General features: G+C 41.8%; 7 protein-coding genes across 7 annotated transcripts; 4 read left to right on the top strand and 3 right to left on the bottom strand.

Moving 5' to 3' along the window:
• Positions 1–231: 231 nt before the first annotated feature.
• Bfra_004419 (uncharacterized protein) lies at positions 232–491 on the top strand (the record flags this gene model as incomplete). Its single annotated transcript, XM_037334824.1, has 2 exons — positions 232–369; positions 423–491. 2 exons carry the CDS (start codon positions 232–234, stop codon positions 489–491), a joined length of 207 nt encoding a protein of 68 aa, XP_037193358.1.
• Positions 492–6,582: 6,091 nt separating this feature from the next.
• Positions 6,583–9,959, bottom strand: Bfra_004418 (putative chromosome transmission fidelity protein; the record flags this gene model as incomplete). The annotated part of the gene is made up of 2 exons (XM_037334823.1): positions 6,583–9,662; positions 9,722–9,959. The coding sequence occupies 2 exons, from the start codon at positions 9,957–9,959 to the stop codon at positions 6,583–6,585; spliced, it is 3,318 nt and encodes a 1,105-aa protein (XP_037193357.1).
• A 2,690-nt stretch (positions 9,960–12,649) lies between these two features.
• On the top strand, positions 12,650–15,120 carry Bfra_004417 (putative zn 2cys6 transcription factor protein; the record flags this gene model as incomplete). The annotated part of the gene is made up of 5 exons (XM_037334822.1): positions 12,650–12,937; positions 13,349–13,389; positions 13,533–13,735; positions 13,795–14,943; positions 15,026–15,120. 5 exons carry the CDS (start codon positions 12,650–12,652, stop codon positions 15,118–15,120), a joined length of 1,776 nt encoding a protein of 591 aa, XP_037193356.1.
• A 1,235-nt stretch (positions 15,121–16,355) lies between these two features.
• On the bottom strand, positions 16,356–20,159 carry Bfra_004416 (putative mitochondrial membrane fission protein; the record flags this gene model as incomplete). Its single annotated transcript, XM_037334821.1, has 7 exons — positions 16,356–17,010; positions 17,037–17,334; positions 17,456–18,113; positions 18,172–18,480; positions 19,512–19,826; positions 19,879–19,972; positions 20,038–20,159. 7 exons carry the CDS (start codon positions 20,157–20,159, stop codon positions 16,356–16,358), a joined length of 2,451 nt encoding a protein of 816 aa, XP_037193355.1.
• A 321-nt stretch (positions 20,160–20,480) lies between these two features.
• Bfra_004415 (putative kinetochore protein spc24 protein) lies at positions 20,481–21,131 on the top strand (the record flags this gene model as incomplete). The annotated part of the gene is made up of 2 exons (XM_037334820.1): positions 20,481–20,640; positions 20,695–21,131. The coding sequence occupies 2 exons, from the start codon at positions 20,481–20,483 to the stop codon at positions 21,129–21,131; spliced, it is 597 nt and encodes a 198-aa protein (XP_037193354.1).
• Positions 21,132–21,578: 447 nt separating this feature from the next.
• On the bottom strand, positions 21,579–22,313 carry Bfra_004414 (uncharacterized protein; the record flags this gene model as incomplete). Its single annotated transcript, XM_037334819.1, has 1 exon — positions 21,579–22,313. One exon carries the CDS (start codon positions 22,311–22,313, stop codon positions 21,579–21,581), a length of 735 nt encoding a protein of 244 aa, XP_037193353.1.
• A 349-nt stretch (positions 22,314–22,662) lies between these two features.
• Bfra_004413 (putative cut9 interacting protein scn1 protein) lies at positions 22,663–23,820 on the top strand (the record flags this gene model as incomplete). Its single annotated transcript, XM_037334818.1, has 1 exon — positions 22,663–23,820. One exon carries the CDS (start codon positions 22,663–22,665, stop codon positions 23,818–23,820), a length of 1,158 nt encoding a protein of 385 aa, XP_037193352.1.
• Between the last annotated feature and the right edge of the window lie 1,513 nt (positions 23,821–25,333).

Raw genomic sequence — 25,333 nt, 5'->3', positions numbered from 1 at the left:
TTCAGTCCCGAAAGAAGAACAATCCTTCAGCAAATAGCTTGTCGTCTTTGTCCCACAGTAAACAAAATCTGGGTTGTGAATACATTTGCGGAGAGGTCCCATGTACCCACTTCTGTTCATTTCCACAGAGTCCAGCCTGTCTTGCGAGCCATCATTTATCAGCTATTACAACTGATATCACCGACGAGGATTTCTTCTTGGCCGCTGCGAGACACCTTCCAAGCAATCACGATGTGTTATCAAGTCATCCGATTATTTGAGTGCACTCACCAAAGCCCTTCGATAGACATTCCATGCAAACAGCCATCGGAAAACTGCGGTGGTATCTTTCTGAGACAGGAGATCGAAGATACGAAAGGGCTATGTGAGGTAAACGTTGCTTATTGCGTTCTTTAGCTTACCATGATCTAACACGATGTTAGAGATGCCAGGAAGCTACGGAGATGAGAGGATCTGGAACAGAGCCGGAAGATGAGGGTTATTGGTCATGACTCTGGTCCGAAGTGTGGAGGAAGGGACGCTCGATGTGCTCATGACGAATGACTTCTAAGATTGAAAACTTGGATTATCCTGGAATAGTTCAACTCTCAATAACAAACACTACATCACACTCCCCAAAATAACATTGAGTCTTGATATCGAAGATTCTACTTGGTTCTCGTGACATATAGTGTTTTTCCTTACTTCATATGTGTTCATAACACTTCATTCAATCTTGTAAAGGTATTTCATCTAGCCCGAGCCTTTTCATTGGTAAACGACAGCAATAGATCTTGACAATGGTCGAGCGATATACTTACATCTCGCCGGCTTTGAATTACAACCTTGGGGTACACCGCAACAATAAATCCTGCCCCAACTCTGCCCCTCGATTATTGAGAACCCTTTTTGCAACAGACTGGATTTTCTCTACGAGTTGTTATCCGTGGGTATCAAAGACATACAGTATGCCTGTGCGGGGGGTCGCGCCATCGGTGTTTAGTCAATCAAGTTGGTGGGAAGACATGAACAATTCATTTTCGAGATTTCACGCTGCTTTGGCATGGGATGGCTCGTTGACCTGGCAAATTTAGTATCAAGATTGAATATGATGGTTTGGAGAGTCGAGTTTGTAGATGAAGAGCCGGCACAAAATGTAGTCGAGCAGTTTCAAGCATCAACATTCAGTACTTACATGTAGAGATAATGGGAAATGAGGATGGATCAATTTGTTAGGTTTTCTGCCGAGAGAAATGGAATATGACAGGGCCTGTCATTAGTCGGTAGAATTTCAAAATTATCAGACATAACGCGATAGAAGAGCCCTTTCTTGAAAAGGCGCTGACAGATGTCAAGGGAACAATGAAGAATCAATATAAATATGATGGAGTGAGCGAAGTAAACATGTTTTTGGAGAAGATGGAAGAAGTACTTTATTATTAGGATCATTTCTATGAGGAAAATGTGTCTCAGTAACGCATGGAAATGTCCACAGATTATGATGAAATAGAAAATATAGCAGTAGTGCGGCCTCAACATCCAAACGATTTGGATAGAGTGAGCCGTACTGCCTAGGGGGAGAAAAGGGCAGGGCTTGTGGAGAGTCCGCTAGACCTTTAAAAAATGTGAACCATCGAGGGGTGAATCAACGTGTCGACAAACAACGTAGAGCTATTCTCTTAGTAGAATGCTGAGTAATATCTTGAAGTGCTTAAATACTCACCGCGTGTTCCTACTCTTTGAAATGTGGAAGTCTGACAAGTAAGATGGGAATACTACAAAAATTCGCGTCTTGTTTCTCCGTTGCTTGTTGGCCGTAGTTCACATCTCAAGCTCTCAGACAAGAATGTACACGGTAAAGCTCTCACCATCAACTCTCGAAATAGTGTTCCATTTATCTTCTCGAATAATCTTCCGTTTGAATTTCTCAAGGAGCGGCAATGTATCCGCTACGCAAGCAATTGACAACAATGTATTTCAACTTTTGAGCATTTGTACTTCTTTTTGCTTCTTGGAAATATCGGCGGAAATTGAATAGAAGAGTTCTGTAGACGAACAGATTCAATCACTAACCCCTCCTATTCTCTTTGCCGCGATCTCTAGCAGTAAACTACTTCTCGGTATTGACTCGAAAAGGAAGAACTCACTCCTTCTTATAGGTCTTTCTTCTTTATCTAATATCGCATCCAATTCGCCATCCACATTCTATAGCAAATACCCGCCTCCTGCTCGGACATCAACCTAGAAACAGGAGAAGAAAGGTTTCGGATAAGTAGTGCCTATAAATACGGTTATACCCAGCTCAAACGAAACACTTCATTGCCAACAATGAACACAAGGCACAAAAGACCGTGAGGTGTTGATTTTGAACTGTCTATTGAACTTTTACACATTGCCAACTGAGTTTCATACTTGTAAAATTGAGTCAAGTAACCATAATCTTAAGTTTGTGATCCTTTCTATGGAAAATGACAGTGACACAAGCGCTACTCTTTCAGCTGTTGCACGAATATCCAATTACCGCGACCATTATGATCTTCGGAGATCTGAGGAGAACTTGAGTCTACACAGGAAAAGAAGATCCGAGAAATATCAAGTTATAACTTAAGGAGGGAAATGGAGAGTGGAAATGAAAGTAGAGGGTAGTGAATCATTCACTGTTCACACAAGTACCACTAAATATGATCACAAGACCCTGTGCATAGATATTTCGAGCACTGGTATCAAGGGAGCAATAGCAATTCAAGTAAATTTGTATATAGCTAGCTCATCATATCTAGTAAAAGTTCATTGCATCCTTTTTCTCAGTAAACGAATTTTATATACCCGCTTAGGTGGTCATCAGCACTTGATTCTTGCATACTTGGGTATTACGGTCACCACTCGAGAAAGAATTTATCACCGAAGAATCTACATACTTTATTGTCTAAAGTTTAGTAAACTTCATTGGCGACGTTTGAGATTGGAGGCTATACTATGATATCTCACCTTGTCAAAAGTTCCTATGTGGACGCAGATCGCGCGTATCTCAATACACTTGTGCGAAAAAGGAGAGTAAGTCATGTCTCGTGCCTGAAACTCCATAGGTTTTAGATGAATGATATGTGGGAATGTCCCCCAGGAATAGAAATGGAAGTTCAAGTGAGCATTGCTTACTTTATAGGAACGAAGAGTGAGAAACCAACGAATATTAAAATACCTGGGCGTTTGGCGGGTGAATGAGTAAACACATGTGGATTTGCATGTGCCTCATTGTTTAGGGAATCTGGTCAGAGAGGTAGAAGTCAATCACAACAGATAGCTAGTCGTTGAACATTTTCACAAAAGTCTTTACAAGTAGGATCTCTGACCTCTTTATTCGGCCAACAACGATCTGAGATCGGCTCCACAAACGCAGCGCAGACCATTCGGGTAAACTATTTCATGAATACATAGGAAGAGGTACTGAAAACTAGCTTGAATATGAGGGCCAGACCCGAATACGAGAGCGCTTAAACCTCACTTCGTTATACGACATCCCATACAATCACATAAGTCTCATTTATGTCAAACCATCACCGCTGCTATATTGCCAGTACTGACAGTAATAAAATGACAATAAATAATAACTCATATACACCAAATACAAAGCCCGAGCCAGAACCTCCAGCTCATGTTTTTTCCAAAGGCTTCACTAGCAGGAGTACGTATACTACCTCGAAGGTCCCTGAATTCATGTTTAGGATTTGGACTCTATATTTGACGACTTGGGTAAGATACCAGAGCTCTTTATATGTGCCTCGTAGTCTTTTAAGAAATCCGAGTGAATATCCGAGAATGTGGAGTGAAAGTTCGGTGGCTTATATATAAGCACGAAAATCATGGCCATTTTCAAATTTTCAAGATTTGTGAGATTATCAATGATGAGAAATTGTCATGACTTGGTTCTCTTGTCAATTTGAAGGATATATTAGATACTTCGAGGGAAAATAGTAACGAGATGTGGTTCTTACACGCGATTTGTGCGGCTATTGTATTTCATCTGAAGTTTAGATGTATAGTATCATGTGGATGGAAAGGTAATGAGCCTAGATATAAAACAAAGTGACAATAAGTATTCATACCGATAATAGTGCTTGAATCTTAACTGAATGAAAAAAAGGGATTTAGGAGTCCCTCTCAAATTTTCTGTAGGTCTATCATCAAAGTTAGCAAATAGTACGCTCTTCTGCGTCTTGTGATACGACTTGTGTGTTTGGAAACACAGCTCAGAGTCTGAAAAGCTTCCAATGCATGTGCTACTTATACCAATAGCGCGGCAAACAATGAGTGAATAGAGTTTTACTTCAAGACTTCGTAAAGAGACAATGAGAAACCCAACCCGCATATGCGTGTGAATCATCAAAAGATGAATCAGGTCTAGCGATCCGGCGAGGAGAAGTTAAGCTAACAAATTGTTGAGTCTATGAATCGTACTAAAGTAGGTACTCTGAAGTTTCATCTGAGATCTCGATTTTTGCGTATATATACAAGAGAAAGAGACTCAAATTCCTGCGAATCATGGAAATAAAGAGAAATGGAACCTGATAAAAATGCGTCTCTCGTGCTTTGATCATTGCCATCTGCAAGAAACTTTGAATTTTCTACATGGAACGTTGAGCTTGAGGAGTACCCCAGGCATTAAACCCCAACTATGTTGTCATGTATTCTTGCTATTGTTTCTCATCATCGTTGCGATCATAATTTGCTATCACCGAATATTCCATACATCAGAGCTGCCTGCACTAAAGAAGCGCGCTGGATAATAACTGCGCGAATTCGCACAAGAAAAATCTTCTCAGATCTGCCGTGTCGAAAGTCGCAAAGTTTCGATTCCTTCTTTCCTTTCCCCCCTCTAACTTCGTCATATCATTCATGGCCATTCCATAAATGTCAAGAATTTATACCAAGATTGGTAGCACAAAAATAGGGGAGAGATATATAAGTCCAAGCTAACCAGAAAGCACTCCTGGGTCCAAGGAAGATCCGGCGAAGAAAGTGAATGCCCTCTTTCTTGTATATATAAAAGCTCTCAGCCCGCATACCAATTCCAGCGGGAATATAGACACTGGTTACATTATAAAGTTCAGAGTGGTAGAAGCTCAGCTACTAAGGAGCTACAATAGCTAGATCCTCGCGTTGCATCTTAGGGATCTTTCATAACTGTAGGGAAGCTCTTTGAGCCAAATGACAATTGGGGGACGAAATACGACGATAATAATGTTCAAAGCGACGATAAAAAGATAGATACTGAGTACTTTTGTTCAATAATCAAGACAACACATGTATACAGTACATAGCGCAACGGGCCTCTGCCAGGAGGTATACCAAGAACCGCAAACCATTCAATCAGATTTGCCAGAAACCAGTTTAAGAAGTTTCGTCAGCACGCCTGTTCGCGAGACTGCTTGGCTACCTTCTCTTATCCCAAAGAAAGCAGAGAGAGATAGTCGTTCTTATAAACTAAAGTCTAGTTCACCCTCAATGCAGTGAATCTAGCTCCAAACTTACATCTTCCAATTCACATCCTTTTCCTCTCACCATCCCTCATTCCCACCCTAAATCATTCACTCATACGACATGCCCCTCATCACTCCAACCCCCCTTCCCCTTAGCCCAAAAGAAACTAAACTCCCCCTTCCTCTCCCCCTCCATATAGCATAACCCAGCTTCCCTCCGCGAGCCCCCTCCTTCCAATCTCTTCCTTACCAATAAATACCTACCTCCCCACCTACTTGCCAAGTTTTGCTCTCTGACCACAGGATATCAAGACTGTCATACAGACTTATGAGCCACAACAACCGCAAAATTCGAATACCAGAATATGGCGTCCTTGGACGTGAAGGGTTGTGTAGTTGAACTATATATACACTACCTACCTTGATATTTCTACGGGTGAGGATATATCGCACACAGCATACAAACAACAATCACCCCATCCCATCAAAACCAACAGTAGATATTCTGCCCCATCGATAGATAAGAAGTAAGAATACCGTCTAACAATGAACATTAACAACAAATAAATACCACTTATTACATACCACACACACATATCAACAAGCTGACACCCCCCTCTTCCTTCACACAAAACCCCACATTGGAGCAAGAACGATATCAAGCACCATACCATTCATTCCACAAGCCAGCTTTCCAACTCCATAGCTCCCAGAATCCAAGGGGAAATACAGTTAAATACTCTCCCTCCTTGATCTCAAGAATCACAACTTATATCTCGACCAAGAAAAATAAAAATAGAAATATCAAGCAGTGTGAGAAAGAAGTAGAAGCAAGAGTAAGGTCACAAAGTTCAAGTGAATATCCCAAAGCAAATGGTAGAGCAAAGAGGTAATATCTTATATAAAAGCTTTCACGAGAGATTCTTCTTACGAAGACTGGACATGAGATGACAGTATGGTAAAGATGAAGATGTTTATTCTTATTTATGTTCCGAGTTCATGTGGTGGTACAATAGTATGTATGTATGTCTTAATCATGATTCATTACTTCTTCCCGGAGTTCTTGCATGCCAGGAGCAATACCCGTACCGATTCAGTAGTATGCGACCTCATTCTCCACAAAACCTCACAACCCTCTCATCAACTCTCCAATCGTAATTGGTTTCCTAACCGCATTGGAAAACCCCTCATGAAACGTAACCCACACTTTCTTTTCCGGCATTTTCTTCTCTCCACTCCCTCTATTCTCTCCCGCTCCCACATCACCCGCCTTCCCCACCCCCCTATCTTCCAACACCCTCCCAAAGAAATCCTTCTTAATCTCATTCCCCGTCCCCGCCCCCAGAATCTTCTTCTCACTCTTCCCCTTCCCAAACTTTCCCTTTTCAAAAGAATATTCCTCATCCCCTCCATCCACATTCCCCATTTTAAATCTCGCCTGTCTTGCCTTGTTCTCGCGCACAATAATATTTTTCTGATATTCCTGATCCAGAACCTGTCTCACCGCATATCTCACATTCGTCGCATCATTTTTAATCGGTGATGTCAAGAACGTAACTAGCGTATCAAGAGGTGGTTCCATCCTATAAACCCACTCACTCGCACCCCATTTCGCGCCTATATCGCTACCCTCCAACCTTCCTCTCTCAAATATTATACCGATTTCGCTCATAACGTCAACAGCTCTCTTAACCATTCTCTTTTCAGAATCCTTGCGTACACTAGCTACACCTTTCGTTTCGCCGCTTCCTCCTACGATGATAGGTTTCACTTCTGGGCTTATCATGCGTACAACATAAGGCAATAAATCCATAGCTATATCCTCACAACTTCTAAAACTTCTCAGAAGTTTCGCGTCAAGTTGAGATTGTAGTTCTTGAATTGTGCTTCTGTTTAACTTCTCCATTTCGAAGGCCGAGAAATCAGCACGTGGGCCGGTGAATGGTAAGGGCTCTGCTTCTGGCTCAGCATCTTCGTCGTTTTTACTCCACTTCTTGTTTGGTTGATTGTCGGAACGGAAATAGTGACGAGCGGGTGATGCAAATAAATGATGCCATGCTAGAACGGGTTGAGTAAGATAGCCAGCCAATTCCCATTCCTGACCCGAAAAGACGCGTGATGAACAACTATCATGAAAGTGTAGCCACTCGTAAGCAGCATCTGGTTTAGAAAGTATCGAGTCATCATTGAAGGGTTGATTTGGATATTCACCAAAAATATCGGTCATGATCCTATCTGTATCACCACTAGTCTCGATCATGGAACCAAGACGCTCCATACCTGCTTTCCGAGCAAGTTCAGCAACACCAAGCTGCGTTTTTGGCCCTGTATTAAATGCGTCGTCTGGTACTATGTTTTTAAAACTTGTTGGTCGAGGGAAACCGGCTCCTTCCAGGAACACACGGTTCACAACTTCTTTGATACCTCCTCTTCCAACAGCCCGAGATCCACCTCCACCGTGGGATAGATCACCAGTCATGTTCTGTTCGACCCAGTTCCTAGTTAAGCGAGGTCTTTCGCCTTTGGACTCGGTTCTGAGTTTCCCTGCTGCCCATTCTCCTACTACCAAAATGCTTCGTAAATCACCTTCCCCAGTCCCTTCAGCCCCTTTCTTAGTATCCATGGGGCTTATTCCCCATGTTGCTTCACATAATCGGCGAATAGCGTCACTATCACAGGACACTCCTTCCTTCTCAAAAACTGTTTGCATTCGCTGAACAACAGCATCCAACGGTGGCTTTCGGATATGTATGATTTCGGCGAAACTGGAATTGCGTAGCGGTCTCAAAGATGGATGATACACATCGTTACAAACCAGAATCAAGGGTCGCAGAAGACGAAAATCATCGCCTTTCTTTTTCTTCGAGTAGTTGGTATTTGCGCCTACTGTCGAAGAATTCTTTTGATCCAGAAGTACCAGATCAATTAGAGCCTTGATAAATCCGCCCTCACCCGATCCACCAGCACCTCCTACAACTCCATCAACCTCATCAACGACCACACAAAGTGGGTGGGCATTTTTCGATACATGTCCAGATTTCGATGTAACAGTCGAACCAGTCTTGACGTTCTCCGTGCCAACACTTGTTCGAATTCGACCTTTGACTACATCTCGACTTCGTTCATCACTAGCGTTAATTTCCATAACTTCATAACCAGCTTGCCTAGCACAAACATGTGCCAAAGTAGTTTTGCCAAGACCGGGAGGTCCGGTAAGCAAAAGAATTTTGCGATGAGGCTTTTCATCATCTGGTTCCCCGAACTTCTTCGTTGGTGCAACTTTAGGTTTTCCGGACTTAGGGAAAACAATAGGATCCCAAGCTTTGAGCCATCGGAGTACCTGACGGTGTGTGCGATCGTCTCCACAAAGTTCCATAAAATGCCTCGCCCGATATTTCTCAGTCCACATCAATGTCTTGCGCGGTTTCTTCCCTACAATATTCTCAATTGAGGGTATGATTTCACTCACGGTCTCAGCTTTCTGTGATTCCTTCGCCCTAGTTTCCTTTGAAGCTTCCTCAACCAACTCAGATATGTTTATCCCATAGTAACTCTTCTTTGCTTTCCCAGCTTTTGTCACAGATCTAGCTGCTACCAGTTTCTCGAACGATATAGGTGCAGCCTTCTTCTTAAGGTTTATTGAGAAGGACTTCCCTGAGCATGTTTGTATGTCTCCAGCTTTTCTCGTTATGTTATTCAGGAAGACTGGTAACGTCGAGGTATTAATGTTACTCCCGGTAGAAGTTGTTGAAGGTTCGAAGGCAGGCTTAGGCAATTGTGTGTCTCCTAAACCCTCCACCACTGAAGGTTCCTCGTTTTCCTCATCAGATTCGTCAATCATGAAACCGCCGACAGTTTGGCGTGGCCCTATCCTCAAAGGTTGTATCTCCTTTGCGAGGTCTTTTTGTGATTCTTCTTCCGGTATGATAATTGGATCGGTGGGTTTCTCAGTCATCCGTCTCTTTGCCGCAGGCTGTTCAAAGTCTTCCTCAACATCGGAGCCATCATCTAACAGAAACCCTCCAACATTGAGTGGCCTTCTAAGGTCCGACGCTTTTACTGGATGTGGCCTCTTAATTGGAGGTGGTGAGGAACTTTGAGGGTATTCGATTGGCGATGATACTAAAGGCATCTTGAGATTCGGCGGGGAGGAAGGTATAAAGAAGGAGTGTTGTTGCTTCGAGGAAGTTATTCGAACTGGCGATTCTTTCCAAAAATAAGCATTATAATTTCCAAAGTCTTTTGAGAAAAATCCAATCTCTCACCCTGAATATGATCTGCCTCACTTCGAAAAACCTCTGCGACTTTCCAAGCTCTATGTTGGATAACTTCCTTTTCTCTGTTCTTTCTACGCCGAGTTTCCTCTTCTAGCAAGTGTAAAGCTTCGAATTCGTCCGATTTAATGTTTGATGGTAGATCTAAAGGGTCGAATGAATCCTCCCAATCTTCGAGTAACGCTGGATCAGATGTTGGAGGCAAATCTGGAGTTGAAGTAAGTTCCATTGAATTATTCACACAATTTTCAAGATGCCAAATTAATTATACAATTCCATACCTGATTGTGTAACTTACGTATTTCCTTATCGAAAAGCGCGAGCAACGCGTTGGTGGATACGCGACGTGAAAGCATACTAGGCAGGTGCTTTAGCATTACATCTAATGTTAACATGGTTTATCAGCATGTGCACTATATCAGCATATGCACCACTTTTATCTCAATTATTATCTTTCTATTTCAATATGCGATTTATCAATAATTCATTATACAATTGAATAATAAAAAAGCACAAATACTTTTAGTTATTAAAGTTATTCAAAAAAACAAAAAACTAAATATTCAAAAAATTGCTAAGCTATATAATATATTATATACAATACTTATCCACAAAATGAATAGTTTAATCTTTCATACAGAATTCTAATCAAAAAGTTATAATTTGATTATTTTGGAAAAGAAAGTTATTATTCAATATATATTTGATATAAATAATAAAGGATTTAGTTTTAGAATAAGTAATATAAAAGATATAGTAAATAGTATTTTGGAATTGAAGAGTAATAAGAAAGTTGGAAAACTTTAGGTAAATCGATTTATATAACAATATCTGGATTTAAGGATACATTTTACTTATATTTATAATTTCTAAAAAGCTCTCTATAAAGATTCAGAGCTTATTAGAAAGTAGTTTCGATTGGTAGTGAATATACGAGTCAAATATAATATTCTCAATTGCGATTTCTATAACTTTAATGAAACCAGCTTTATAATGGGATAAATATCATTGTATATAATAGTCACTAAAGCTAATTGATACAGCAGAAGTAAAGCTATACAATCTGGTAATCGAGAATGGGCTATAGTGATTATTTATATAAATAGAAAGGGTTACAATATACCTCTGTTTCTGTTAGTTAAAGATAAATATTATTTCTCAAACTAATATATTGAAAGCGATTTACCATATGATTGGATTATAAAACCTACTCTTAATAGATGAACAGATAATGAAATTGATTTTGAATGAATTAAGTATTTTGATAAGCATACTATAGATAAAAAAGTAGATGGATATTATATACTAGTACTTGATGGATATGAAAATTATTAATCTATAGCTTTTTGGAAATACTGCAAGGAAAACAATATTATACTATTTGGTTTATTATTTTATTCTTTGTATTTAATTTAATTATTTGATATTAGTTGTTTTAGTTTTTTAAAGTGTTTGTATAATCGATAGATCGAGAATTTTATTAAGGTATATATCACTTATATTATCAAAATCGAGTTCTTTCAAATTTTCAAAACTGTATATACTAAAGCAATATTTATATCAAATGGGAAAACTGAGTTCTGTAGAGTTGGGCTTATCCTATTTAATCTGGAAGCTATACTTTTAAAGCTGGATATTCGAATAAGGACTTTATCAAATAGATCAATCTCAATCAATCCTAGGATATGGCAATCTCAAATATCTTATAATCCTATTGAAGCTCTTTCTCAATTTACTTTAGTCAAGAGTTGTATTATATAACATCTAAGTAATTCCCCTATATTTATATTTGAGACAATTGCAGTTTTGGCTAAGGGTATAGAGCTTCTAGCTTATACGAATATGCTTTTAAATGCTGAGATTTATAATCTTTGTAAAGCGAATAAAGCATTTAATAAATATTATAGAATTCAAAAGGCTTTTATACAAAAAGGAGGAGCACTTTTAATAAGAAATGGATATAATATATTAGAGTAAGAGAATATAGATAATCAAATATGATGTAATGAATATATAAATAGTAGTTCTTCAATAAGAAAGCAATCTGCTATACAATAATATAGTAAATATAGTAGTGTTTTATATAATACACAAACTTATCAATTAAATCCAATATTAATTGATCTTTAGATTGTATATAATTTGATTCTATTTTATAGTGTTGTTGTTATTTTATATTAATGTAATATAAGTAATTGAGATAAAAGTGGTGCACATACTGATATAATGCACATGCTGATAAACCACGTTAGGACCCCTGATATTATATAATCAAATTAATAAGAGAAATGGAATGGGAGAATGGTTCATGCAATCCAACGGAACCTTGCGGTCGGTGGTCGGTGGCCGGAGATAGATAAGAAGTTAGGTACGGCAGCAAACATTGATATTCTTCTGCTACTGGTAGATGTCCATACGTGTGATGTATATCCATGGATCGGTCAAGAAACCTCTTGCTCAGTCTTAAGTTGGCAATGGCAACGGCCAACGACAACGGCAACGGCAACGGCCATGACAATGTCAATGATATCTTGTTTTCATTGATATTGTCACGTGAAAGCTCTCTTTCTCCCAATCAAAATTACCACCTGCCAACCTTATTACTCCCTATCTAGGTGCTACACATCATGGACTAGGAATTCTTTCATCTTCCGATGCCAGTTTCCCCGCTTTTTGCTTATTCAGGAAGCAAATCACTTGACTCTGTCCCTACTCAGTCGTCGAGTCCAGCTTTCCCAATATTATTCATATTCCCGAACAATCAATCGCATTCTCGCCTGCGCTCTTTTCCTTTCTTATTTCCATCAACCAACCGACCAAGTCCACTCCTTGTACATTGATAGACCCATTGAGCCAAGCTGCCGGTACTGAATAATACATACAGGGGGAATCAGAAAGTGTACAATTTGGTTCCTTAAGATGGATCAAAGAAGTGTACCTATTGGCCCTATTGGCTCTGTTGGCTCTGTTGGCTCTATTGGCTCTATTGGCTCTATTGGACCTATCTCCCCCGCATTCGTATACAATGGGACAATTGCATACGCTTCAACAACATCCCCGACAGTTACAGACACCACTTTCAATGCATCTCCAGTAACAAGTCCAATACAAAGGGAAGATGGTCTGACAACAGAACCTCCCAAGAAGAGACAAAAGCGTAATAAGCCTACCTTATCATGTGTTGAATGTGTAGAACGTAAAACAAAGGTTAGTTGTACTCTGCAATGTCTTTTTCGACTCTTGAATTCCAATGACATATGTGATCAAATTCTAAGCAAAGTTGCTTCCATGTTCTACTTACTATATACACACTGCACTATACGCTGTCGTTTATCTTGGTCAAAGTCGAACGAACACCTTACCATTCTTTTCCCCAGTCTTTGATCATTTCGATGGGTCTTGCAATTACAATTACACCGGAGAATATGGGAAAGGATGGCATTCTCCCGGTTGTGCTGCTGTAACCCACCTGGGGATCCACCTCCACACTCATTACGATCCCACCTTATCTTTTAGGTTTTTGTGTTATTATGTATCGTTCACAAACCTTACTGCGTTAGCTCTGAATACTCCCATTTGTCGAGTAATTGATTGAAATGCATATTAATTGATATCTAGTGCGATAGGGGTCGGCCAAATTGTCTTGCATGTCAGTATAAGTATGTTTCAATCTAGATAAACTATAATAACATAGCGTTTAGGTATTAAGCGACAATCACAATGCGTATATCATCCAACAGCAAACATACTCGAGTTAGTATTCCCATGGTATTTTCTGTATGATATCTAACATTGTCTTTAGGGAGACAAACAGGACGACTGCAAATGCCCGACGTATGACCAAACCACCAAAGAAGTTGGGTCCTGGAGCAGGAAACCTTGTCGAACGACCAAGACAAGCACCAGATCCAAGCGAGCGGAGTGCATCTAGGGGCTCCGTTTCTTCATCTACCGGTCTGCTTTCTAATGTACCATATTCGCACCCAAAAGCCTCGAATGTTTTTGGTATTGGCTCAGAGCATCCCTTTGCAAATTATTGGACATGTCAAGGGGACTTCCGGAAGTGATTTCGGTGTTACCAGCCAAGGACCAAGCAGATATCCTAATGGAACGGTATTTCGAATGTGTCGATCCAGTTTATCCTATGCTTCACAGACAAACCTTTTATGCCGATTATGAGCATTTCTGGTCATTAGCAGGACCCGAAAGAGACAGAACAGATGCTGCTCTAGTTGCTATGATATTCTCCATGATAGCTTTGGGGACCCAATTTGTTAATAATTCTCCACCAAAAGAACGACAACAAACTGCCGAGTTTTATGTATCTGCCGCTCACCAATCGCTTCGTCTCGGGTCATATCTTAATAAAGCCTCGATGCGCTCAATCCAAGCCATGGTTCTTATCACATACTTCCTCATCAACGACAATCATGCTTCTGATGGATGGGCATTCGCCGGTATACTCATTCGGCAATCTTATGCCATGGGTCTCCATCGCGATCCTAACATTGTCACTCCAAATGCATCTATCTTTGACAAACAACAACGCCGAAAACTTTGGCAAGCAGTCCTACTCCAAGATACCTTCCTCACTGTTCTGCTTTCTCTCCCACCAAGCGCAACACATACAGATGTCAACGTAGAAGACCTCATCGATGATTCCGGCTCCATCGCGAACTGCGATCCAAACGATACAGCTTATATCCGTGGATGTTGGACTCTGGCCAACCTCGTCCAAGAAAGCATTTGCTCTCCCCGCTCGTTAGACCTTCCCATCTGTCCCACCGCCCGCCAAAAACACAAACTCATTTCTGATTTCAAAGCCGTTTATCGTTCTTTCCCAGACGTCTTTCGCTCCTGGGACCGCGATTCCATTGCTGTAGTAGCAGAAACTAATAAGCGTCTGGTGCGACAAACACTCTTCTTGACGAGTAATTACTTCCATAATGTGATGTTGCTCCATTCAAGCGAAAGTCCCGAGGTCCAACCAGATGTTCGAGGAACGTTGAACGCGGCTCACGAAGCCATCAACGCCTTCTTCCTTCTGTATGAACTCTTCGAGAGCGAAAGTAAAGTTTGGTGGGTTTTCAATCATCGTGCATTTTTGGAATGTATGATGATTGGAAACACGTTGCAGGAAGTGGGCAAAGATGAAGATGGAGCGGAGAAATTGGGGAAAGATCCATTGTTTGTTAGGGCTAAGGGGGATATTGGTATGTCTATTTTCTTTTCTTTTCCTCTCTGCCACTCCAAAAAATTGTTCCTAGATGAGTGTGCGTGCTGATGATTAAATAGTCCGCATGATCGATATTATGACCAAAATCGGCGACGGAGATAATGGTTCACAAGTCGCGAGGACGAGAGTTCAGGTTCTGAGTGATTATGTGTGAAGTCCTTCTTCTCTTCCTTCCTTGGTCTAAACTAGTTGTACTTTTCTCCTAGACTGCTGAATTTCTAGGGGAGAAGGCTGAGTGAGTAAATGAGTAAGCGGGGAAATGAGGAAATGGGAATTGGAATATGGGAATTTGGAAGGAGGAAGAAGGGAGAAGACAAGGAAAGGAGGAACGGAGAAGATAACACCTGGTAATTATGCGAGTGCGAATTGTCAATACGGATGCGGATGCGGATGTGGAGTACGAGGCTCGTGTAGATATGCAATTTTAAGTAGGGTAGGGTAGGGTAGGGTAGGGTAGGTAGGATAAGATAGGATAGGGTTAGGATATGAGTGAGTGAGTGAGTGAAACAGGGAAATGTTTTAGGATTGAATACGATGGAATCGAAAGATAGAAGAGAAATGAATAGCAATGCTGATTCTGTATATATTATTCTTTCTCCTTTTACATTTCATATATCACATCTCATATCACACATCACACATCACATCACATCTCATCAAGCTAAAACCCGTCAGGAAACACAACGTAGTTATAATACCTAGGTAGGTATTCCCTCTCCGCCCGCCCCAATGTTCCATCACTACGCACGCATTCCCTCGCACTCATCCATATAATCTCATTTCATATAATCTCATCTCAACTCAAGCCATCTCATAATTCTTCCATCTACCTACCTACCTACCTAGTAATCTGGAGAGAAAAACTATAAACAGTTCCTAACTGTTATTTTCTTTCAGATCCAGCCTTGTTTAGCATTACGCTACTTCACTATTCCACTATTCCACCATCCCATCATCCTCTCTTCTCTTCATTTTTCTTGCTCCCGCCCACCCACACCCAATCACCCATCCCTCCTTCCAGAGAAAGGTCCAGAGAAAAGGCCACTTCTTTGAGGGAAAAAAGGGGCCAGTGTCAACTGTCCAGCTCGGCTCTGCTAAAGAAAGAACACTTTTAAGAAACAAATCGATTCAACCCCATGCTCACTTTCTTCCTTTCAAACCCCGTGTATATCATCTCGCATCTTATCGTATCGTAGCGCATTGTAATAACGTAAGTGATGGATAGATACGTATTGGAATGCCGGAAAATTGTTTTGTAGACTTTTATGACACTACCATCAATCTTCTTTGGTTTCCTCTGCCAAAGCATCCATCCATCCATCAATCATAATCCATCCTTTCATTTTGAAAATTTCATACTCACTCCTTCAATAATGCACGCACCCCCATCTATTCCTGCCTCCTACCAGTGCCCCAACGATCTCTAAACCATCCACTCAATCCTCCGTTTCCAGCTCCCTCACCTCTTGTCGAACCATCACTCCCACTTCTTTGACTCCTCGGTCTATCCCTTGAAAAGCTCGGCGTTGAGCTTCCAAATCCTCTCCTCTGCTCATTTGTACCCGCACTCATACCAGAATCTCTTCTACCAAAAGCTGGAAGTGTCGATGCACTATCACTTGGAAAATAACCCGGCATATGTTCGCTTTGAGCGGTAGGACTAATGAAGAAATTACCCGCCATTGCATCTTCCGTCATCCTCTCAGCTTGTCTTTCTGTCTCTCTTCTTTGTAAAGGGGAAGGGCCGGAAGGGGGCATGAAGCGACCGTTCCGGATAGATTCCAATCGAGCTTCATTTCGGGCCATCCGGTCATTTTGTTCCGAATTGAAACGAGAAAGACGAGCACGGCGGCTAGTTGGAGAGGTGGGGGATTGCGAAGTCGGTGAATTGCTCGATCCTCTGGCATTGCTAGCAGACGAGGCGGATGCTTCATCAGCTCCGATACCTTTGCGGCAAATAGGACAGGTATTATGTGCGCTGAGCCAGGCATTGGCGCAGGACTCATGGAACCAGTGGGAGCAAGGAAGCACAACAACTTCAGTGCTAATAAAAACATCATCCATACAAACGCTGCATTCGCCTTTGCCTTCGGGGCCAAGCATCTTTTCGTCGAGGGCCTTCTTGGAAGGGATGAGATGGCGTCAGCAGGGGCAGGACCGGGCGCGTTGGATTGTTGATGCTGTTCCATCAATTGTGACATGATCTGATCAAATGCCTCTTGCGAGTACACAGCGTCACCATGTACTGCATTTGGATGATTGAAAAGCGATTGAAGAAGAGCTGGCAAGCCCATAGCACCAGGAGGAGGCATACCAGGACGACGAGCCTCGCCATCTTCACCTGCTGCTGCTCCAGCAGGCCCGGCGCCTATTTGAGAGAATAAATGAGAGATAAGTCTGGTAATTTGGTCAGCAAACGATCTTCAAATTAATGCAGAAAGGAAAATGGTACTGAGCTGTGAGAACAGAACGGATGTCAGGAAAAGTACTGGGATCCAGCGTTTGTATGGCCTGAAACATGCCAACAAGATTGGGAGCAGGAAGTGTACGAGCTCTGCGTTCGCGCGCCGGCTCATGGATATTGACAAAATGAGAATTAAGGGGTGCATACGTAGACAAATCCTCAACAGGTGCTCCTTGACCCTGGGGACCATTTGTATCTCTTGGCCTTAATCGACCATTTTCAAGCGTTCCTTCAAATGTGTATCGACCACCAACAATACGAGGTGCTTGACGACCACCTATTCCGGTACCAACTCCACCACCACCCGTATGAAATTCTCCGGCGCGTGGGAATAAGTCATCATGACCCGATCGACCGGTGCGAGCTTCTCTCAAATTCGGACCCAATAGATTTCCTAGCATGCTTTGAAAATCTAGCATTGTATCATCATCTCCTCCATCACCACCTGGGGCCCGCCTTCGGCGATTGATGATTCTATTGGCTTCAAATGGGCCTGGTCCGGACGTCCTTATTGTTTGCGAAATTAAAATAGAGCCATTTGGACCATGCGTAATGTGTTCTTCAATATCCGCTTCTTCCGGATCTGAATCATCGGCCCAAGGATTGTGATTATCAAGATCGCGCAATGGTGTATTTTCTGGAGAATTACCCATGCCACTACGAGGGTCGCTATTTGGATCGACCTAATGAAATGATCAGAAATGTCACCAAACGAAGAGCTGCTGAAAGTTGCCGACTTACTATTTCAATAATCTCTCCCTCACATGCTGGACATACCAAGCCATGTTCATCCTGATACCATTCATTCTCGCATTGATGGCAGTAAACCACTTCCCTATCTCCCGTAGCATCTAAATGTCTACCGCCACCAGTTGCATTTCGTGGGTCAGCCATGGCTTCTCTGAACGTTTGGTATGCCCCAAGGGCAGTCAAACCGAGAGATAATGCCAGGCCTGTCGTGCGCAGCGCTCGTAAAGCCAGAGTGGTTGATTTGGCGTGCTTGCTTCGATCTCTCACTATCTTACAATGAGAGCGGGGAAGCTCGTTAACCTATATCCTCTACTGACAGGGGGTTTGAGGATATCGTAATCGGTGTGGTGTATGTGATTGCTCTGAAATGTGTGTCAACAGCACAAGGCGCAAATCAACCCGCAGTTATTGTGGCGTAAGATTGCACACTGTAGTTCGGAAAACTGCCTCGTTGTGATCGTCTTTGGATTGATAATCGGAAATTTATGTGGTTAGGCGGGGAAGAGAGACGAAAGACGAAAGTTGAAAGTAGTATTATTTGATTATTGAAAGTCGTTATAATAATTCACCATACAATGGTAGATATAAATAGAAGGTGAAGAAGGTGAAGAAGTGAAACTGGTTTGAAGTTTCTTGAAGATTGTTGTTGATGTGAGGGTATGAGAGTATGAGTAAGAGGAGAAGGGAAGTTTATCATTGAAGTTGGTGGTTCTATGCATTTGAGATGGGTCAGTGACGCAAAGTATTCGATTCTATGGCTCTATCAAATGTGACAGGGGGTTCAGATTGTGAGTGGATGGTGGCAAGGCTATGCTGGGTCCTTTCAGAACGAACAATCCATCCATTCTCCAGATTAAGTACTACGGAGTACATACAGTATGTTATTTACAAGTGTGACATTGGATAAGCTTAGAAGATTGTTTGTGCTTCAAATATTCAGTCGTCGCACAATGATGTCTATTGGGATTTGCTTGCAGGAGGGACGAGAGGTAAAACATTACCACGCTCAACCGACAACATTCTTACGCATTCTAACAATTCCCAAAGCTGAAAGAATAGGTGAATTCTAGATTGAGGACGGAGCCAAAACCGAGACTGTGATGAATCGCATACATCCAATGCAACGTATAGATCCACTTGCTTCAAGTCACATTTTGAAAGATTGACATGTCGAACATTGAATAGTGAAGTTGTTCTCATCATGCAAAATCGCACTTCCGCACCCAATGGTATATCAAAAAAGCCCCCCAAATCATGTATAAACACATCCATTCTGTTCATCCGAGCCTCTGAAGAATTCGAATCGCCGATTATCTATTATTTCTACTCACACCTCTGAATAACATCGAGCCCACAACTCCAGCAGCAATAGCAACACCACTGAGGATCGCAACACCTATTAAGCCTTCTTTCGCAACTTTATCATCGATCAAGCCCTTCAGACTGCTTGCCTGTAAATTCTCCGGTTCCTTCTCCATTAATAAATCATTGTATCGTCGTGCTTCAGAGTAGTTTCCTAGTTTGTAGTTGCCAAGGGCGAGGTAGTAGAGACATTCCCTTCTTCGTTCTGGGGATGTGCGAAATATGTCTGAGAGGAGGCGAACTCCCTCTTGTTGTTCATGTCGAGAATTTGATTTGATCAATCCCTAATTCAGTTAGTAACTGGCCGGAGAAACTAAAAATGCAGGATGAACAAACCCATGCGTAGTTGAACTGTGTCTGCACGCCAACATGTTCGCCCTCTTTCTCATATTGCGCTCTTAGAACTTGGAGTTCTGAAGGTTTCAACGGGCTGATATCTTGTTAGACTTGATCTTTCCTAGCTTTTCCACCATTATCCCTTCGAAAAAAACTAACCTTTCAGCATCCGCGGCATCTGGTATAGCCAGTCTTGTTAGCATCACTGATTCCAGGCGAAATGCATAAAGAAATACTTTGAAACGAGTATGGAGCTGGGTATCCAATATTTCGGTAGCCATATTTGTACTTACATGGAAGTCCGCCACTCATCTTCAAAACTTTCTTCTTAAATTCTAGTATTCTTCAAAAAATGAATATGGAAGTTGCGATATGAAATTGTTTACTTGAAATGGTTAAAGATGCTCTAAGGTTGGATGGAGTAGCTATAGCGTCATGTGGTGCGGCCGCGTGGGATTTTTAGGTTGCCTTTGCAACCTTTTTTAGTTGTCAGAAGCGGGCCCTGTTTGTTTACATCGAAACCTCAACTCTTTGCTTCACTACAACAAGATCACAAATATACAATAACTACATTCACAGTTTCTCTTCAAACAATTTACAATATGCTTCTCGACGAAGATCCTGCGACTCTCATCCGTCATACAATTGGCAATTTTAATATTGTTCCCGATAAATCCGCTGTTGCGCGCATCAATGAATCTCTATCAACTTTACAACAAGCTCGAGATCTCAGAGTAAGGGAAGCCGAGGGCGCATTGAAAAGTAAGTGACCAATTAGGATATCAAGGATAGCTATGGCATACTAAAAATATCAAGAACTATCGAGAAACTTAAATATCCTCAACAACAACCATCTCGAGACCGTTTCCGCCCATTCCCCAACTGCACACGCTTCCGAAATAGCCACTTTAGATACACAAAAGTTCCGTATTGCGAAAGCAGCGAGTGACCTAGAGATAGAATCTGAACGTCTCTCATCACAACTTGCGGATCTTCAGGCCCGCTTGCAAGAATTGGAACAACAGGGTATGGAAGGAGGAGAGAACGTAAAGAGAGGCCAGGTGGACGATGAGATTAGTCTCAAATTAAAGGTCTATAGAGGGCTAGGGATTGATATTGAGAGGGACAGAGAGAGCGGAGAATACTCCAAGGCTATTATCCGAAATGGGAAGAAAGGGGATGTACATGTGGTGAACATGGATGCTAAATTCTCGAAGTTTTTCTACGCGAATTACTTTTGGCAGACTTTGTAGAGATAAGCGGATGGAATTGATTGGTTGAGTGACGATGTTAATGATTTGGAAAGTTTTCTGGAGTCGGCTTGGAGTTTTGGAGCTAGGATCATTGGGTATTGCATTAACCTGCAGATGAAATTTGGCTGATGCCACGATCAGCAGATGACGGGCTGTATGAAATTTACGAACAATAATCCAGATATAAACACTATACCAAATGTGTGCCGCAAAGTTCAAAGAATTTCTTGTATCTTGACTCAAAATCAAAAAGACATCCCAAAGATTGGATCCAAAAGCTTGCCGTCTAAACAGATACACGGTAACGTGTATCTGGACTCCGAAGTTCTCCATTATTGAGCTGTAGCCTGGTCTATTTAATTTCCTCGATTCCTTTCCAAAAACGCCTAAGATACGTGCTGTGTACCGTTCCCGCCATAATTCGTGGTACGCCAACTCAGCAATGGCTCATATCTGCTTCATGTTGACAACGGAGCTAGCCTTAGAGCTGGCAAGTGATCCAGACACGGACCCAAAAGATGTCCTCTTCTTGGTTCTCGGACTTGGAGTCATTGTTGGAAAATAATTCTCCCCTCCCAACCCCAACCCAATTGAGGGCGGTGTTCTAGCCTTTGATGAATTCATTGTCGTCTCCGGGCTTCGACTTCTCAGCTCTTCTGAGGGGAGACTGCCAGATGTCAAAGATCGCTGATGATGTCTTCTCCCGTGATTTGCGGGGAGTTCTAGCCTAGAATTCATATTCGTCCATAGCGCATCATCGTCAGATCCGCTATCGCCCAGACGCCATCCACCTACACCTTCGAAATCTCTGGAAGGCCCAACACTTTGACCCAATCCAAGCATTGATGCTGAGCCCTTCAAGATACGAGGCGGTACTGGCGTGATTGAACCAGTAGCTGATTGACCGCTGCTAGCGCTGCTCCTTCGTTTCTTACGACGAATAGGCGAGCTTGGAGGGTTGTAAATTGCTCTTTTGGATTGTGCAATTGTAATTTCAGCTTTGGACCCACAGATATAGTATGGAATGACTGCAAGGGCGAGTTCAATGTATACAATCGCGACTCGAAAGCAGAGGACACAGAAAGCGAAAGATGTAGTGATAGTCGCGAACACTGCGATTGGAAATGTGAAAAAGAAGAGGAAAGGTAAAATGACGGCGTAAAAAGCGCTGAATAACTTCATGACTTCAACCAATTAGTCAAAATTTCAAGACATATTCAGCGAAAGCAATTGATACGGAGATTGTTTCCAAAGTAAATGTGTTCATGATGATGGGATAGATATCAAGTAGCGCTTTGTTTGGCTCGGTTTGGTATGATTTGCATGTGAAATATGTGGTGGGGTGATATGCTTGCGGAGTCTGTGCGGCAATGCGGCCGCACTCAGTCTACTAGGCGACGTCTGGAATTGAAGATCTATTTGTGTGTTTTGACCTCACGTCTCTCCACAAGGTATAAATCCATAGAGAAATTAGAGACTGTTGTCTCATATCCCCCCCTATATGAAATCTACCCTAATTGGATCAGTTGGAATGGCGAAAAATGCTGAGTTCCCTTGGCACATTGGTGTTTATGATGCACATTGCCATCCAACAGATACCATGGATTCTATCGAATCGATGCCTTTAATGAAAGCAAGAATTCTAACAGTAATGGCTACTAGAGCACAAGATCAAGCGCTTGTTGCTCAAGTTGCTGATACTTATGGTTTGAAAAAGCTGCAAGCAAAGGACCATTCAAATACAGAATGCATGATTCCTTGTTTCGGATGGCATCCTTGGTTCTCATATCAAATATTTGATGATACCAAAGAATCATTTGATTACTCTCTGTTCGACACTGAAGCTTTCAAAATCGAGCATTATGGAAAAGTTCTGACGCCGAGCCCCAACGACAAACAGTTTCTGGTGTCATTACCATCTCCTCGCCCCCTTACGCAATTTCTGCGTCAAACCAAAGAGTATCTTCTGCAGTATCCGCTGGCACTTGTAGGAGAAATTGGACTAGACAAGCAATTTCGTTTACCGAGCGAGTGGTCCGGAGATGTTGAGAACTCTAGAGATGCAGGCCTCACACCCGGTGGAAGAGAAGGGCGACGTCTTACGTCGTATCGAGTTCAAATGAGCCATCAAAAGGTGATACTCAAGGCCCAATTGAAGCTTGCAGGTGAAATGCAGAGATCAGTGTCCGTTCATGGAGTGCAAGCGCACGGCGTCCTGTTTGACACCTTACAAGAGACTTGGAAGGGTCATGAACGGCAAGTCCTCAGCAAACGAGAGAAGAAAAGAATTGCTGGAGTAGCGCCTGCCTTGGATGATACAGATGACGAAGAAGATGAATCAAAAGATGAGACAGAAAAACCATTCCCTCCGCGTATCTGTCTCCATTCATATTCTGGACCACCGGACACTCTCAATCAATATTTCCATGGTTCAGTCCCAGCTGAGATATTCTTTTCATTTTCAGCAGCCATAAACATGTCCTCACCAGCTAGTGCTAAAGCAATTGAAGTCATTAAAGCTGTGCCTGATGATCGTGTTCTTGTTGAGAGTGATCTTCATATTGCTGGCGAAAAAATGGATAATCTGTTGGAGGATATGTGTCGGAAGATCTGCGAGATCAAAGGTTGGGACCTCGAAGATGGTGTAACTAAATTGGCTGAGAATTGGAAGCGTTTTGCGTCTGTTTAACAATTGTCAGAATATTCACACATTTTACACAATCACAATATTATATCATAATATCAGCAGAAAATGGACTCTAAACTCCTGATTGGGAACAAGTCCATAATGATGGATGCATACATCTCAATGTGAAGTTGAAGGCAAACGCCCTTGTATCCATTATAAATCTAAGATTCTATATACTTTAGTCTTTGTTGCTTGTATTGTATGCTCTCTTTTATGCTAACAGCCAACAGACTAAATCTAATCGTTCCGTTCTTTACAAATACCCATCACCTTCCCAAGCCAATTATTCATAACTTATGTTCCTAGATATAGCGGGATTTCTTTCAGCATTCTCTGGGGTCCTCGAGACGGGAAATAGCATTTCTTCGGCACAATTATACATTGATGCTATATCAATTTAACTTAACGATGTGAGTCCGATCCACACCCTGGATGACAGCACATATTATCGAAGACACTAAACTACGGCAGCAAAAATTCCTCGCTCACTGCCCACGCGCCTTGATCTGCTTGAGAATTCTACAGAGTCTTTGCCATCGTCCTTTATTGAATGAGTATTCTATTCGCAACTAGAAGTGAATGATCTACCAAAGGTGCAGAACTGCACGGGTCATTTATCATCTTCCAGACAAACCGTGTCTGAATATTTCACTTGCCATGAATCCATGCCTAAGTTGAAAGAAACAATTTCAATACAGAATTGGAATTCAACACCATCGCAATCTACGAATCGCAAGCTGTTGATAATTGCAGAGCACCGTCTTTCCTTCCTACGACTATCACAACCACAGTGCTTCATTTAGGTAAGTACAAGAGGTAATATTCTGTGGTGAAAATTAACTGACCTAGCATTGAACTAGGCTTAATACTCTTCAAAACTGTCAACAGAGCCCGATAAGTTCTGCTATGGTCGCAGCAAAGCCCCTCCAGCTTGTCTAATAGTTCACGCGGTGGGATTTGTGACCCTGCGGAATACGAAATGAGACGTTGGCGAGTTAGATTCTTGTTACCCGGAGCAAAGTATTCCATATCTTCTAATCCATCAAAGTTATGTCGATCTCTGATACATCTGATAGATCTTCGACTCTTTGTGCAAGAATTTTGGAGCCTTTCATCTGCATGACTCTTGTATTTGTTTCTGAGTGCGATGTTCAGAACTTCAGATTTTGATGTTCGCTGCATTACCGCATTTGTTGAAAATGTCCCTTTAGCACCCTTTCAAGATTCGAATTTATTGAGCTTGTGGTATTACAAGGCAGTTTATGCCATCGGATGTTAATGAAAGCATCTCAATAATTTCTCAGGTTATAATACAACAGAGCCGTACTATCAACCCCTCTTCTGCATGTACATCTGATTGAAGCTTTTGGTTAACCCCGCCCTTCAGTGAATTCTCGACGGTGGAGTCTTATCTTCAACTCCGTCATATGCTTCTTGTTGAATATTTTTTATCGAAGAATTTGGGTGAATGGTTGGTTAGCGTGGATTGGCCGCTCAAGACTGTCTACTTAAG

This window comes from Botrytis fragariae (assembly GCF_013461495.1).
Source record: "Botrytis fragariae strain BVB16 chromosome Unknown tig00000050, whole genome shotgun sequence".
Classification (NCBI taxonomy): domain Eukaryota; kingdom Fungi; phylum Ascomycota; class Leotiomycetes; order Helotiales; family Sclerotiniaceae; genus Botrytis; species Botrytis fragariae.
The sequence above is the reverse complement of the archived record's forward strand: the minus strand, read 5'-3'. Positions and strand labels throughout refer to the sequence as shown.